This window comes from Tetrao urogallus (assembly GCF_951394365.1).
Source record: "Tetrao urogallus genome assembly, chromosome: 6".
NCBI classification, from domain to species: Eukaryota; Metazoa; Chordata; class Aves; order Galliformes; family Phasianidae; genus Tetrao; species Tetrao urogallus.
In genome coordinates, this window is record NC_136819.1 from 37,565,752 (window position 1) to 37,582,322 (window position 16,571).

The following is a 16,571-nucleotide window of genomic DNA, read 5'->3' on the forward strand; positions in this document are numbered from 1 at the left end:
CACTGTCTGGATGGCTGGGCTCAAAGAGTTGTGGTCAATGGAGTTAAATCCAGTTGGCTGCCAGTCACGAGCGGTGTCCCCCAGAGCTCAGTACTGGGCATCTTTTGTTTAACATCTTTATTAACAATCTTGATGAGGGGATTGAGGGGATTGAGTGAACCCTCAGTAAGTTTGCAGACCAAATCAGGAGGAAGTGTTGATCTGCCTGAGGGGAGAAGGGCACTACAGAGGGACCTGGACAGACTGGATCAATTGGCCAAGGTAAACTTCAATAGTTTCAATAGGGCCAAGTGTTCGTCCTGCATTTTGGTCACAACAATCCCAGGCAACCCTACAGGCTTGGGGAAGAGTGGCTGGAAAGGTTCCTGATGGGAAGGGACCTTAGTGTACTGATGGACAGTTGGCTGAATATGAGCCAGCAGTGTGCCCAGGTGGCCCAGGATGCCAATGGCATCCTGGCTTATATCAGGAATGCTGTGGTGAGCAGGACTAGGGAAGTAATCCTGCCTCTGTACTCATCATTGGTGAGGCCTCACCTTGAGCACTGTGTTCAGTTTTGGGCACCTCAGTACAGAAAGGACATTGAGGTGCTGAAGCAGGTCCAAAGAAGGTCAACAAGGCTTGTGAAGGGCTTGGAGAATGTGCCCTATGAGGAGAGACTGAAGGAACTGGGGCTGTTTAGTCTGGGGAAAAGGAGGCTCAAGGGAGACCTTATTGCTCCAGTACCTGAAAGGTGCTTACAGTGAGAGGGGGGTTAGTCTCTACTCAGTGGGGACAGGTGACAGGACGAGGGGAAATGGCCTTAAGGCTATCTCAACTTACCCTACCAGGGTAAGTTTCGGTTGGATATCAGGAAACACTTCTATACAGAAAGAGTAGTTAAGCACAAGAATAGGCTCTCCAGGGAGGTGGTTGAGTCACCATGCCTGGATGAGTTTAAAAACCGTTTGGATGTGGTGCTCAGGGACATGATTTAGCAGAGGGTTGTTGGTGTAGTATGGTTAGGTTTTGGTTGGACTCAGTGATCTTTAAGGTCTTTTCCAACCTGAGCAATTCTATAATTCTGTGATTCTATGAAGGATGCTATATTGGCTACAATGTCTGCAGCTGTAATTGTATATCAATTTTCTCCTCAAAAGTTACATCTGAAATTATACAAATCTTGCAAAGGTGAGATAATTACAGTGAAATCAGTTCTGTTACTGGGGTTGTAAGCAGAACAATTAATGTTTTCAAATGCCATGAATCTCCATGGGAATCCATTCACAGATCTATGCTTTCTTCCCTTTAAAGAAACACAAAGTGTCCTGCTTGTTCTGGTGTGCTATAATAATGACTAGCATCTCAGTCAGAAGAAATGTCTTGCCCCTGAATGGAATGTCTATTACCATGAAACCTCAGAGACAAGACCCAATTAATATAATAATCAATGCTCAGCAAAGTAATAGAAACATAGCAAATTAATTATTTCCTTCAAGGTGAGGAGTTGAACTTGCTTTTCAATACAACAGGTTTTTGTATTGGATCATGCACTGTAGCATAGAATGATGTAATATTATTTGGGGAGTATAGCAGGTGACTGCGAGGCATCCCATCGGGATGTGATGCGGCAGGACTTCCCCAGCTCTGTGACTGATGTATGGCACATGCTTTAAGGGCGTAGATGATAAGCACATAGGGTATATAAGCTAGGTTTTACGTGTAATAAACACCATTTTGCTGTTCATTCATATTGGTGTATACATGCAGTTATTTTAGGTTCTGACCTGGTTAGGGTTAGTAGCGTGGAAGGCAATACGACAGCTATTGTTTTTCTGGCTAGAACAGCATATACAACTCCCTAATTCTTTAGAAATAGTCAAGTTAATCAAGTAGTAAATTAATATTATATTCAGATATTATATCTGCTCTGCTTCAGGCAGGTTTTAACAAGGCCTGATGAAATTCTTTTAAATATATTTTGTCTGTGATGATCTTTACAGCAAAAATATATTCAGCCACACCTACTGCTGTGGCAACTTTCCCCCAAGTAATTTTCCTAAGGGAGGCAACGATTAAAATTGAGATCCCAGCTACTGATACATCAATTCAAACCCAGTTAATTACAAGTCAATAAAATTACTCAGATTTGGAAATGTGTATATGAAATCATAATCTGGCACTAAATCTTACGTTGTTTGCTAGAGTAGCCTCATTTTTGAGAACATGCTGTATTCAACCTTCAGCTCTTCTGAGAAAATACTGGCATAGAGCAGTTTGTTGTATGATTTTGACAGGTAATTGGTTTCAATAATGGTACTCTGTTTTGTTCATCAATCACTGCACTAGAAAAAGTGATGAAATGAGGAGAATTGCAATGCAACAGAGCTTTTGTCAACCATTTTGTTTTAATATTTTCTGTAAATAAATCTGAAATAAATGCATCTAGATTGAGAGACAAAGGGTCGTTTGTGTGTTCACTAAGCCACAGCTTGACACTTTCTCTAATGAATTTGGTTTAAAACATCTGTTTCTACAGAATATATGTTAATTTCTCAATTAATTGTAAAGTTCAAAAGACAAAATTGTCCTTTTAGGAGAAAATGCTTTCTAACATACCATAATAATGAATCACTCCCATCTGTCAATTTGCACTGGATTTTCAACCATAACTAACAATAATGTAAGTTTACACACTCTGCTTAAGTAAAATGATAATCAGAATCGTGCCATCTCAGATACAACAGCTGTATTAAAATGAAAACACTTTAGAATATGTTGACATTCATTGCAAAGTTAAAATCTCTGCTGACACACAGCTGACTCCAGTGATATCTCTCATAAAGCAAGACAGAATTTACATCTGAGTGGTTTAAGTGGCCCAAAATTTTCTGTCTTAATAAAAAAAGTAATGAAAAATGTATGACTCCCAAAAATGTGCTATCTATATAGGTACTGAATGATTTATAACAAAACTGTAACAGATTACAATTCAACTGACTACTGAAAATATATCATATTTTGCTAGTTTGTAGAAACAAATGGCTGTAAAAGAGCATTCAGTCTTTAAGTTCTCAGCAAGATTTATTAAACATTTGGTTTGAATGTTGTATAGGGTATCTGTAGTTTGAACAGGAGACACATAACTGAATTATTCAGTGGAACATCATCAACATGACTCAGTCTACCAAAATTCTTTTGAATTTCCTGAATTTTCACAACATATAAAAATTAGAGATATTTCACAGCCTACTGCAGCACTGTAGCAACGAAAATTTGAAGGATTTGATGAAAATTATTCATGTATTTCCCAGGTTTTAAAATATATAATACTATATCCTAAGATTATTTTTAGTGTCTTGATGGCTTCCTTTACTCTTCTCACAACAACCCAGGCATGGTGACACTAGAAAAAATACATCTTGATTAACAGCAAATGTATTTGCCTTGTGAGCCACTTCTAAGGTCTTTCCAGGTGGGAGACTTTGACATTCAAGGTCAGGCTGGATGGGTTCTGAGCAACCTGAATCCAGCGGTAGATGTCCTTGTTCATTGCAGGGTAGTATGAGTAGACAATCTTTATAAAGGTCCCATCCAAGTCAAGCAATTCTATTATTCTATGAATTTCAGGGCAGGAAGTGCTCTATCAGCTAGTATAAAAGTGAATGTACTTGTCTGGAGTTCAAACCACAAGGTTTTGTGGCTGCGATTTATACGGTCTATTTGATTTTTGTTGCCCATCTCTCCAAAATTACCTTCCATTAACATAAGCAGAGGAATGGGATGAGCTGTACCTGAGATGCTTAGCCACAACCCAAAGGAATGACCATGTGCAGCTTCCTTCATCACTTGTCCTTTCACCTTGCTTCTGCGCTGCTATAGGCTTTGCTCATATCATTCTTAACCCTAACTCTAACCCTTGGCATGGGCTAAGCATTAGGTCTAGGCTGCCCAGCATGGGCCAGAAGTGAGATCTTCTGAACATAATTCATTTTTCACTTTGCCAGGGGAGGCAAGCCTTGCTAAAGAAAGATGTATTGAAATACATCTGTGTGCATCCTAGGCAGACCTACAGCTTGTGTTGAGATGATCGAGCTGCCTTTTCCCTTCTTGTGGCAGGACCTTTATAATCACAAACTAACTATTCATTACAGAGAAATCTTTAGGTTAAAAATGCAACCATAAAAAAAAAAAAAAAAGAAATCCAAGCATGTTTTCATATTAGAGTTTATATGTATCAGAATTTCTTCTTTACAAGATATTTCTACTGTCATCTATTTCTTTCATTTTGTGAGGCTGAAATGAGCAAGTGCTGATATTTATAATGGTATTATATCATTGTTTGGATAATAAAGTACATTATTTCTATTGAAGCATTGCTTCTTTATTGTGTAGTTAAGGTTTGAAATATCACTTTTGAATCATGAGCAGTAGAGGACTGAATGTTGGTAAAGATCTAGAATTTATCAGTAAAATATAAGCACTGTGATAGCAAAATTTGTTCAAATGACAAGGCAGGCAATGAAACAACTTCTTTTTGGAAAATGGAAGCATTCTCTAAAATGAATGTAATTTTCCCTATCTGTGGAAAGGAGACATAGAAGTCCGTAAATGTTATAAATTGTGCACCTGGCACTTCATTATAATAATGACTACAATAATGTTTTGTTTTTCTGGGCATATGCATCAACGAGGTACGTGTACGATGCCTAATGAGTTTTGTACTTCTGCAGGAGTAACAGTTCACAGGTAACTGATTTTGAATATTTGCAGTAAGAAAGAGCACTGCCCACATTTATTTTCATAGAACAGTTCTTACTGATCATCTGGTGCGGGGCCTAGCCAACTGCTTGCATTGATTAAAATGATACAAATGAAAAAGAAAGTGTCTAAAATACCTCCATGAGTGACTGTGTTTATGCATATGCAGATAAAATGGAGGGCAATGCGGACAAGAACTTATATTTTGTGCTGATGACATTGCTATCAATCAGTCTCAAAATCAATCCTTTTTGCTCTTATATTCACAGAGAGCAATACAAAAGCATTCAGATTCATAATGAAGCTACTGTTAAATGCCAATTTATAACAATACGAAACAAGGAAATTCTTTAAGCAACATTCTGTACATAAATATTCCTTAAAATAAATGCTCACGTAAACAAAAATTGGATTATAGTTGAACTATAGGTTTTCAAAAAGACTGAAGTGCTGCAATCAACCAGATGTTCTTGCTGATGGGTTTGCAGTTATTTACTTAAGCTCCTCCTCATGTCAGTGACTGAAAGCTGATTCACATTCTCCCAGAATATAAATTTTAATGAATATCATTCTCCAGCTGAATTTATGTAATTGTGGAACAGTGGCAGATAGCATGCTGCAAATAAAGATTCTGCATGGTGTAGTTAAATATAAATCTTTTCACTGTATACTGGAAGTTCTGATGCTAGCACATGAGAATATACAGTCTCTGAAACCCAAATTGTGTGGATAAAGTTTCTCAAGAAAATTTGCATGACATCCCCAGGCGCATCTAACATCTAGCTAGTCATATACTGTGATGATCCTTAGAGTGTTAATATCGTTTGTAAAGGTGACTCAGTAAAGGCATTTCTACATTTGAACATAAACACAAAAAGAACTCAAGATGACCAAAAGCCACAAAGAATATAGTTCAAATAGAACTACATGCAATCACTAACAACTGAATGGGTTTTTTTTTTTTTTTTTTTAATTATTATTATTTGCAGGGAGGTATTGGTTTTTTATCTTAAACTGTTAAATTTCTGGGTAAAACTTCATATAGATCCTTATTCTATTTTCTTCTTGGTCACAGAAGAAAAGGAAACGGTTTGCTTAAGGCATCTACAAAAGGGTGCGTTTGTGAAACAGAATGCCTATAACAAAGTGCCAAAGAGCACATATTTGTTCCTTTGCTGCGCCAAGGTGTATATAGCCTGGAAGTGATGACTGACATGAGGAAAATCACACAATCAGCAAGATTACATGTGTGTGTTGGAATAGCTATTGGTGATACTGGGTTGTAATGAACTGATTTTGTGTATCTGCATATTAAAGTGGTGGGTAGTGATAACATGTCTAATTGTGAGGGTGGAAAGACAGTGATAATGGGATTTGTGAACTGTAGGAGGTGATGGGTATGCACGATAAAAAGAGTAGGTAGCAAGGACGCAAGTGTGATGCTGAGCATAGTGGTGTTAGGGGCATATGCATTGTGGTGACATTTATGTGGCATGGACCTGCTGTTTTTGGAAAAGTAGGCAGTACTCATAGGTGAGTTCATGTAAAGAAGCAGATTGGTCTCCATAAAGGTGAGATGTCCTCACACATACAAATAGCTGCAATAGACAGAATAAGCAGATATTGGTTTTGTTTTTCTCTTTTGCATATGTATGTGCTGAGGGAGTGTTGATTGAGTAAGCAAGTATGGTGCACGTGTTAGTGAGTAACTGTGTCTGGTTCATACAGCACCAGGTGGTGGTTGTGTTTGGAAGCTGGCAAAATGGTTATATGTAAATATAAGAGCAGACTGCATGGAGTGATTGCATGTATGGAGCAAAGACACCTAATGCCTGGAAGAAGGTGTGGATATGAAGGTGACCAGCGTTTGCCTGGAGTGCTGAAATGTGGTTCTAGGGCATGCTGATGGTGTTAATGTGTGTTTGGAGCTGGTGGCGTGGATGAGGTGCATGAGGAATCAGTGTCTGACTGGGCATGACAGCATGAGTAGTGATTGGTTTTGACTGCATTTGTCAGTCAGGATTAGGGTCCATGTATGAAACATCACAGTAAGGGTCAGTGTGTAGAAGTAGTTTTTTGCTGCACATCCCAGTCAGGAATATGCATGTAAGGGGTGTGTGTGTTTATGTGTAGCAGTGGTGATTTAGCATGTGATGGTTCCATTTGAAGCGATACCATGAATGGAAGCAGTATGTGAGGGGACAGAAGAGTGGACAGATGGTATGCTTGTGTGGCAGCATAGCTGGGATGTTCTTGGCACCATCATGGTGCAGATAGCGATGGTGAATATTGGTGCTCAGAGCCAGAAGGTGTGCTAGGGAGTGAGAATAGGACAGGACTCAGGACATAACATGCAGAGCATGGCAAGGCTCTGAAGTATGGGATGCCACTTACATGTGATGTCTGACGATGGAGGTGAGACAGAATGAGGTGGAGAGCATGGAGCTGTGTGATGGTGAGAGGTGCAGGCATTGCAGGTTCCAGGCAGTGCTCAGCCCCAGGTTGTGGAGTATGTATTCAGTGCCGTTCGTGGTGGTAGCTCTGTGGGGTGGACAGTGTGGAAGGTGCAGGAAGAGGAGAACACAGCAGCTGTGGGGGAATGAAAACTGCCTGTCTACCCATGACCCAGGCTTTTATTCTAGAGAAGGAATCATGGTCCTTCTGCTCGGGGTGTCCCCGAACCCAGATGTCATGGCGCACGGAGGGGCAGGAGGCTGACTTCACTGGAGCCAGTGAAGAGAGGGAGAGCAACTCAGGATGAAAAGAGGCAATACAGCGTAGGGCAGGGGCAGTGCAAGCAGCCCGGGGCGGGGGGGGGGGAGAGGTTAGGAGGCGGGAGGTGGGAAGGGACACCCACTAACGTCTCCTCCCGCATTTTTTTCTTTCCCTCCTCCTTTCGTAGCCAGTGACGCGCCGCTGCCTATTAATCATTCACCAGCCGGGGAGCAGCGATTCCTGCGCTCGGAGCTCGGCGGCCGCCTCCGTCCGTCCCCGCGCCCGCGCCCGGAGCACCGCACCGGAGGGAGCCCGCCGAGAGCCCGCCGCGATGCTGCGCCCGGCGAGCGGCCGGAGCCAGCCGTGCTGAGCAGGAGCGAGGAGATCCGGGCGGGGTATGCTCCCCGATGGCACCTGCACCAGGCTCCCGGGCGGTGCAGGCAGCCACAGCGGCGGCAGCCACAGCGGAGCCAGCGGCGCTTTGGAGGAGGCGGCGGCGAGGGGCATGGACTCGGGCGGCAGGAACTCCTCTGGTGCCCCGAACAGCACCCTGAGCGAGTCCCAGGGCAGCGCCATCCTCATCTCTTTCATCTACTCTGTGGTGTGCCTGGTGGGGCTGTGTGGCAACTCCATGGTCATCTACGTAATCCTACGCTATGCCAAGATGAAGACGGCCACCAACATCTACATCCTTAACTTGGCCATTGCAGACGAGCTGCTGATGCTTAGTGTTCCCTTCCTGGTCACTTCCACCTTGCTGCACCACTGGCCATTTGGCTCTCTGCTCTGCCGCCTGGTGCTCAGTGTGGATGCCATCAACATGTTCACCAGTATCTACTGCCTGACTGTGCTCAGCGTGGACCGCTACATCGCTGTGGTGCACCCCATCAAGGCGGCCAGGTACCGCCGGCCCACCGTGGCTAAGATGGTCAACCTCGGTGTCTGGGTGCTTTCCATCCTCATCATCCTGCCCATCATCATCTTCTCCAATACAGCAGCCAACAGTGATGGAACGGTGGCTTGCAACATGCTCATGCCAGAGCCCACCCAGAGGTGGCTGGTGGTCTTTGTGGTCTACACCTTTCTGATGGGCTTCTTGCTACCAGTGGTGGCCATCTGCCTCTGTTACATCCTCATCATTGCCAAGATGCGCATGGTGGCCCTGAAGGCTGGCTGGCAGCAACGCAAACGCTCGGAGCGCAAGATCACCCTCATGGTCATGATGGTGGTGATGGTCTTTGTCATCTGTTGGATGCCCTTCTACATTGTGCAGCTGGTCAATGTCTTTGTAGAGCAGGATGACGCCACCATCAGCCAGCTCTCCGTCATCTTGGGCTATGCCAATAGCTGTGCCAACCCCATCCTCTATGGCTTTCTCTCAGACAATTTCAAGCGATCCTTCCAGAGACTGCTCTGCCTCAGTTGGATGGACAATGCTGCAGAGGAACCCATTGACTACTATGCCACTGCCCTCAAAAGCAGGGCATACAGCGTGGAGGACTTCCCCCCGGACAACTTGGAGTCAGGGAGCATGTACAGGAATGGCACGTGCACCTCCAGAATTACTACGCTCTGAGGAAGCATTCTTGCCCCCTGCCCCACCACCCCCCAGCAGGAGGGTGAGCGGAGCCAGTCTGTGGCATGGGGAGGCTGGGAGGGAGAGGGTTTTGATCCAGCCTACTAACAGCAGTGTTTGGGAGAAAAGGAAGCAAAGAAAACCCCATGTCCTTGGTGTGCTGCCCCATTCCCCTTGCCTCCTTTGAAACTGGGTGCATTTGCTGATGCTTTGACACCCCCTTAGTAAACTGCCATGCATAGCATCTGGCAGCCAGGCTCTGCTAGCCCCGTCTGTCTGACAAGCAGGTTCAACAAAAACTCTCCCCTTCTGTACAGGTCCCCTCTCCTTCCCCTTAGCTGGTGAGACCCCCTGCCACTGAGCAGAGCCTGCTTCAGGTTGGGTTCAGACCCCCTTGACCAGTAGCAAACCTGTCCAGCATCCATGGGTAGGCACCTGCCAGTCAGAGAGTAGAAAAGCTGGGAAAGGTCCCTCGTGAACACATATGCCCTCTCCCAGAAAGCAGTCTCTCCCTGTTTCCCCATGGGGAAAAAAAAAAAAAAAAAAAAAAAAAAAAAAAAAGGGAGCAAAAAGGCTCCAAGAAAAGGAGCAGCTTTTGCTCTGCAGACAGCTCCCACCTTCCTGGGTCTCAGGCTCTGTGCTGCGATCACAGGCAGCAAAGCAGAAAAGCCCTTCAGAAAGGAACCTGATTGTTGCAGTGGCTCAGAACTCACAGCAGGATGCCAGTAACAGGAGGTAATGGATCTGTGACCCACGGGGACAGAGCTGGGGGCAGGAGGAAGCCTTGGGCTGGGAGAGGTGTGAGTGCGTTCCTCCGCGTGATGGAATGTGCAAGTGATAAAGTTTTAGGGGAGCACTAGACTGTGAAGTTATTGTCTTGTACTGCTCCACTGGCCATGAAACAGCGATGAAGGGACTGAGACAGTTTTCAATGACCTGAGTGGCCACAAAGTCACTTTAACTGACATGGAAAAAGGGGATTTTATTCAAAATCTCCACCAGGCTCTTAAATAAATACTTGACAGAAAAGTAGCTGTTTGACAATAGCTATTAGCCTAGCTCCAGTTTCTTCTGTTGCACTATAAAGAGATAAAATGGGTTTCATAAGTTGCCAATGTAATATACTGGCCCAGAGCTTCAAAATGTTTCATTTCTGAGAAGTGTTGGTTTTAGTGTGTCAGATGTCTTTTTATTTGATTTTTTTATTCTTGTTACTGTGCTGTGAACGTGTTTCTCTGAAGCAATTTATGCTGTGTACTTATGTCTGTGGTGACTACCTGCAAGAGTGCTTTTAAAAGGGGCAATGCTCAAGAAGGCTTCTTTTCAGAGAAAAAGGTTGTGACTTTTTCTAATTCTTTCATCTACATTGTCTCTCCCTGGAAAAACTCTCTTGAATTTTCCCTTTTTTTCCTCCTCTGAAACAATACTTTTCCCATAGACAAATGAGGATTTACTGTTTGATAAATGACAGCTGATTAAACAAACCCTCTCTCCCTCCTCCCCTCATCCCAGCCGCACACACCAGGATGAACCATGTTGAAACAAGCAGCTCTGTCAGTTTGTTTTCTACCACCTGTATTGACAGTATCATGCAGTGGCAGGTGTCCCAGTAGCTGTGACAAATCACTTTTCCAGCTCAGTGCTGTGGTGGTATTAATTATAACTGCTGAGAGTTTGAAGCAAGGTATTGGGAAAAATCCTGGGTAGCAGCACACCCGTACCCTGTGCTGGTAGAAGCGCACGCCATGCTGAGGGTGAGGCTGGCGGTGGAATCATCCAGTACCTGGTGGTGGACATACTGCAGGTTCTTGTTAAACGGTACCTTTAACTTCGCTCAGCAGCAGTAAGCAGGAGACTACTTTGTGCATTTCTTTCACCAAAAATTAGGTACTGTTAAATGAATGTATAAATTTAGTATTTCAAAGTTGTTTGATTCAAAGCCCATTGAAATGAGAGAAGAAATACTACTTCATTTCAGTGGACTCTGAGTCAGCCCTGTTTAGTTCCAAAATTGCTGATGTGGAAGCTGTTACATACTTATTAAAACATTTTGTGAAAAGCTTTAACAAGTGTACAGTTTATTTTCTTTTACTTCTCAGTGGACTTCATTTAAAGAAAACACACAAATATGAGTTTCAGTAATGATTTGCATACACATACGGGGAAAAATAGAGCCAAATCTCTCAATAAGCATATTTAACTTTCCTCAGAGACCAAACATCTGTCAAATGCCCCACGCTGCCACATGGTGCTATTTGTAGAGCTTTACTTAGAAACTCACAATCTCTTCAAAATGGTATACATTTCTTTTTTTTCACCCAGGCATACTGCTATGCAGGATCAGATTAAACAAAGTCAGTCTTTGTTCTACTGCTGGGTTTAACATTAGGCACTATGAAGCAAAAGCGAAGGAGCAGTAATTCATATCTGATATTCAGCTTTGATGAGGTGAGCCTGGTTTATCACTTAAAAAAAAAAAAAAATCCACGTGAATAAAATTCTTCTCCTTAAGTTGTTACGGATTTCTGCATGCCTTCCAGCACAGGCATTCTAATTTCAGTTCTCCCAGACAGAGAGCAGAGGGCTGCCCGCAGGCAGCAGAGCAGCTGGGATGCTGGTGGCACAGCAGATGGCAGGCTTTCCTGTGCAGAGCCACACAGCCAGCACTGCTGCTGTGGCAGTGCCTGAAACATTCCAGGTAGCTTCAGATAGGAACACAACCTGCTTATCCCAAACTAACAGCTCTTCCTGCTGTTTTTCACTCCAAGTTTTGACTTTGGAAATGGGAAAAGGTGATCAAATGCTGCAAATCATTATTTCTTTGGTTTGGGAAACACATTCAGATTGTTCTGTATTATTACCCTAGATTTTAGGACATGTCTACCAGAAAATAGGTTGTTGTTTGTGAAATAGCGCCACGTACCAGAAAACAAACAAAATGCTACTAAGTACTTTCCAAATATCAAATGAAACTCTATAAGATTTCATAAGAAAATTGTTATGTATTAATGCTTAATGCACTGAAAAAAAACAACAGCGCCGTATTTCTTCAAGACATTTTGTCTCTTTCCGCAGCCATAACAAAATTCATCTTCAAATAGGCAAACCATAACTTATAACTGTTAATGTGTTGTTGCATATTTCCCTAGAAGTTTAACATTTAAAATATCTTTACTTTTATACACCTCATCATCACAGAAACTGGTCCTCTGTTGCTGAATCCCAAGTAACTTTTGCTATGCTTTGTTTAATTTGTTTATGCTTTGCACTGTTTAACTCTGCATAGCATGCGTTGAACTGGATCAGTTCCCCAATGCATAAAGAGCAAATGGCCTTCACGTGGATTTTCCTAGTGCATGCACCAGGTACCTCTGCAGCATTTTTCCACTCAGAGAAAGGCAAGCCTGAAATGACTCTTCTTTCTCACTAGAATTTCCAAGAAGTAATGTTAGATCTAGAAGTGCAAAAAAGAAGTTTTAAAGTCCTGCAACAAATGCAGAAAAATAATAACAAAAAACCCAAACAAATAAACAACAAAAAAAGCCCACAATCAAATAAGCAAACAAATAAAACCACACAACCCAGAAAAAAAAAAAAAGCCTATCAAATAATCAATCCAGTGTTCTAGACTTCCTCCCCTAGAAACCTTACCTGACTCCAGGAATCTACAAACAACAATATTAACTAAATCTCTAGAGGAGAATAAAGTCTTTTTACTGTATTATAGATTCATGGCTTCCATCTCTAACACAGAACCCCACTGGACTTATAACCGCAAGCTAAGACACAGGAAGAAGCAGTAATTTACTAATTTGATTTCTCTTAGGGAATAATGCTTTTAAATGTTATATTTTGTAGAGAGAAATAGTCAAGAACAGAGCAAACAGAAAACATTATAAAGTGTTTCACCAGCCAGCTAGACACCAAACGCAGCTTTCACAAGATGGTTTTCCACAAAACCTATCTTCTGACTCTGTTTCACCAAAACTCTAAAATCTGCTTTTAGCAGAGCAAGATGGCATGCCCTTCCTGAAATGTGTGGCATTTCATCTCCACTCTGGACTGAATACATCTGTCATTATTAGCCTATCATTCCTATGACAGCTAGTCACCTTGAAAGCAATATTAATGCACAAAAGGCCCATTCTACTCTATTTCAAATAAGCCTTTTCTGCAAAGGTTCTCATACCATGCAATATGATTTGCTCTGCAGTATCCTTCTGTAGGTTACTGAGCTTCCTAGTTATAAAGGCTAATTTAAAAGGGCCACAATGCATAGCACAGGGCTGTGGAGGAACAGCTCCAAATTAGCAGTTTCCCAGTCATAAATATTGCCACGAGGACTGCTGTAACTGAATTGCACTTCTTCAGTTTACACTGCTGCTGACAGTGCTGTTTCCTTTTGTAATTCAGGCTACCCAGCCATGAATGTGGCAACTGATGGGGAGGCTCTGAGCTCTGCAATGGTTCTGCGCTTCTCTGTGCTTCATGGAGCCGAACGGTGCTGGATAAAGTCACTGTAACAGGCTGAGGGAAGCCAAGGGCCATGGGTTCACCCAATACATGCAGGACTTGCAGATATTTGCATTTCCAATGGCATGTTCAAGTGATTGCTGATCAGCTGGAATAGTTAAAGATGCAGCAGATTCCAATTGCTGGGCAACCAGTTAGTGCTATTTTACTATATAGTTATTTCTAAGTCCTTGCTTTGCTTCTGTGCTGCTTTGATGTGCAGAGGAAATGGAAGTGTTAATTCTGCTAGATGTGAGTCCATGGCTGGAAAAGTTGGAGCTGGTGGGAAAAGGAACTCTTGGAGGAAAACTATGTTTGAGCCAGACCTGGAGAATTTGCATTTGCAGATGCCCCTTTGATGGTCACAGAATTTGGAAACAGTCACAATGAGCTGCATCTGAGAGGACCAGAGAGCTACAGTTTCAGGAAAACGCGTCCCAGGCCTAAATGGACCAACCACAGCTTTCCTCAGCCACCTCCATCTGAGGCTTAAATCAGGAAGCCAAAGGAGGCTATAATTATGATCTTTTCTTTACTTAAGTCAAATAGGTTATCACATGTTGAAAATGAATGCAAAAAGCACTTCCGCTATCACAGTACCAGCAAAAGAATCATTTTGCCATCTGATTCCATTAAATACAGACATAGATGGATCTTGTTCCTCTCTCCAGTCAGTAAGAGACAATCCATGGATAAAAGAAAAATTCAAAAAGCACTGGTTTATTGAGCAGAAAATCAATACCAGTGTTAGCAAGTTTATTTTCCTAACATTACAGCAGAATCATTTTATATACCAGAAAGAGAAAAGATGTTTCTAGGAGCTAAACTGACTGTACAACATTATAAAGAAGATTTTTAAGGAGCTTTGTACATCTTCTTGAAAACTAGAACAACTTCAATATTAAAACATGTTTATTGTCTAATGTTTCACATGTCATCTTAAGGAGCTTTATGTATCCTTCTGAAAAACTGCAAGAACTTTGATACTAAAATATTTTTTATTATCTAATGCCTCACATTTCCTATACCATTTTGTATTCCTTCTACAAACTTGAGTGTCTTCATAAGAAAAAAGATTTTGCTCACTGAAAGTTTTTGACTAGCATCAGTAACTTATTTCAATGAAGCTATAAACTGCTACACCAGCTACAGACCTGCCTGGTCCCAGGTTCATGCCTTAGATTCATACAAATTAATTACATGAATTGATTGCAAGACCAAATGAACAAACAAATGAAAAAAAACTCAATGAAAGGAATGATAAGAAGCACAGAAAACTGATTTTCTAATGGATCCTTTATTTCAGTTTTTAGATCAGTGGCTGTTAACTGGTCACACAGAATCTGGAAGAAACTGAATCCCACCTTCTACTACTTGTGCTAAGGAAGGATGGTAAGAAATCCTCATAAACTGACTGGGCAGAAAAGTTATGGGAAATGTCTGCCTCATGAAGATTTAATACGTGTGGGGAACACATGGGGACATGTATAACTGTCACTGTTATTCCTGCTGTTCACGGTGGAAAACAAGATAGGAAGGTTGTTTTATGGGATGCTGTACAAGAACAAGCAGAACATCCTAAGTATGTTCACAACTGGGCTGCAACCGGGCTGTTTAGATACTTGAGGAGAACGAATGTGAAAGAAGGTCAACGCGGTGGATATCTGGCCACAATTGAGCACCAAATAGGAGAGGAGCTGAGTCTTAGAAAGAGGGAATCTGAAAAAGATAAGTGGCTATGGAAAATACATAAACTTTCAACTCAAATTGATTACCAAGTTCTGCTTTTGATGTCAGCTGCTATTTTCAAAGCTGGATGTTGCTTTAGAAGTCAGAAAGCATGTAAGTACTTTTTCTAAGAACCATGAGATAATTTAAGTGCTTTATAGAATGACTAGAAATTTAGGAAAGCAGTGCAGAAAACAGATAGTCTAACATTTAAAGAAAATCTGTTTTTTTTTATTTATTTATTTTTCAGATACATGTGATTTCATGGACTATTTTCTTTCCTTTCATTATTAAAATGGAAAAGTATTACCAAATTTGTGCTCAGCACAAAGATCACCATACCAACAGGACAAAAATGCAATACAACAACATACTGTCCATTCTTTCACTATCACAGAATGAAATTTGCAGAATTTAAAAGCATCTCAGATACTATGATAATGAAAACTATTTCCCCATAAGATAAATACATACTCTTAAGAACAAAAGTTGATGCTGATGTATTCCTCTCCAGAGATCTTGTAACTCAGAACTTAACATAGCCAGAAGTCATAAAGCTGCAATCCCCAAGGCGGATTTTCTGATCTACAGAGGATTTCAGGTTTCTGTGTACTCATTCAAGAACATTTCAAATGAACAAAGATTTAAATGGAAGTAAGAGAATAAACTTCTTACACGAGGAAGAAAGCCGCGTGAGTAATGCATGTTCTGGGTGGGAAGAATAGCAGTCTGTCCTATGGACTCTGGAAACTGTTTAAGTGCAAATATAAGTGCTTCACCTGACCAAACAGATTTTTGCTCATATAAACAATTCCTACAATCTCAGATTTAACTAGGAAAGCTTGTATATATTTATGCTTGAAGAGAACACCTTTTTCTTTCAAGCACAAAAAGAGGAAAATGCACTGAAACCTAAGTTTGTGCTTTACTACAGCAAAGTTGGCTTTAACTAACAAGCCAGCTTATCCAGTAGGATGTCCTTTTAGAGATCTAAACTGGATTTGTGCAATTGCAATGGATGCCTGCAGCGTTAGTGTGAACAATTTATCTGAAAGTAATGAGTTAGCCTTTATTACTATGTCTGATCATAGAATTGTAAGGTTGGAAATGACCTGCAAGGTCATCTAGCCCAACCATCCTCCCACTACCATTGCTACCACAAACACTAAACCATATCTCGCAGCATCTCATCCAGACACCTCTTGAACACTGCCAGGGATGGCATCTTCACTGATTCAAGGCATAATTAGCCTGACAACAGAAGAAACAGATCCTAATTTTGCCTTAAGAAATGGACAGT

The 16,571-nt window shown here is 41.7% G+C and overlaps 1 protein-coding gene across 1 annotated transcript; it reads left to right on the plus strand.

Annotated features, from left to right (window-relative positions):
• Positions 1–7,852: 7,852 nt before the first annotated feature.
• Positions 7,853–9,031, plus strand: SSTR1 (somatostatin receptor 1; the record flags this gene model as incomplete). The annotated part of the gene is made up of 1 exon (XM_079537929.1): positions 7,853–9,031. The coding sequence occupies one exon, from the start codon at positions 7,853–7,855 to the stop codon at positions 9,029–9,031; it is 1,179 nt and encodes a 392-aa protein (XP_079394055.1).
• Positions 9,032–16,571: the final 7,540 nt, after the last annotated feature.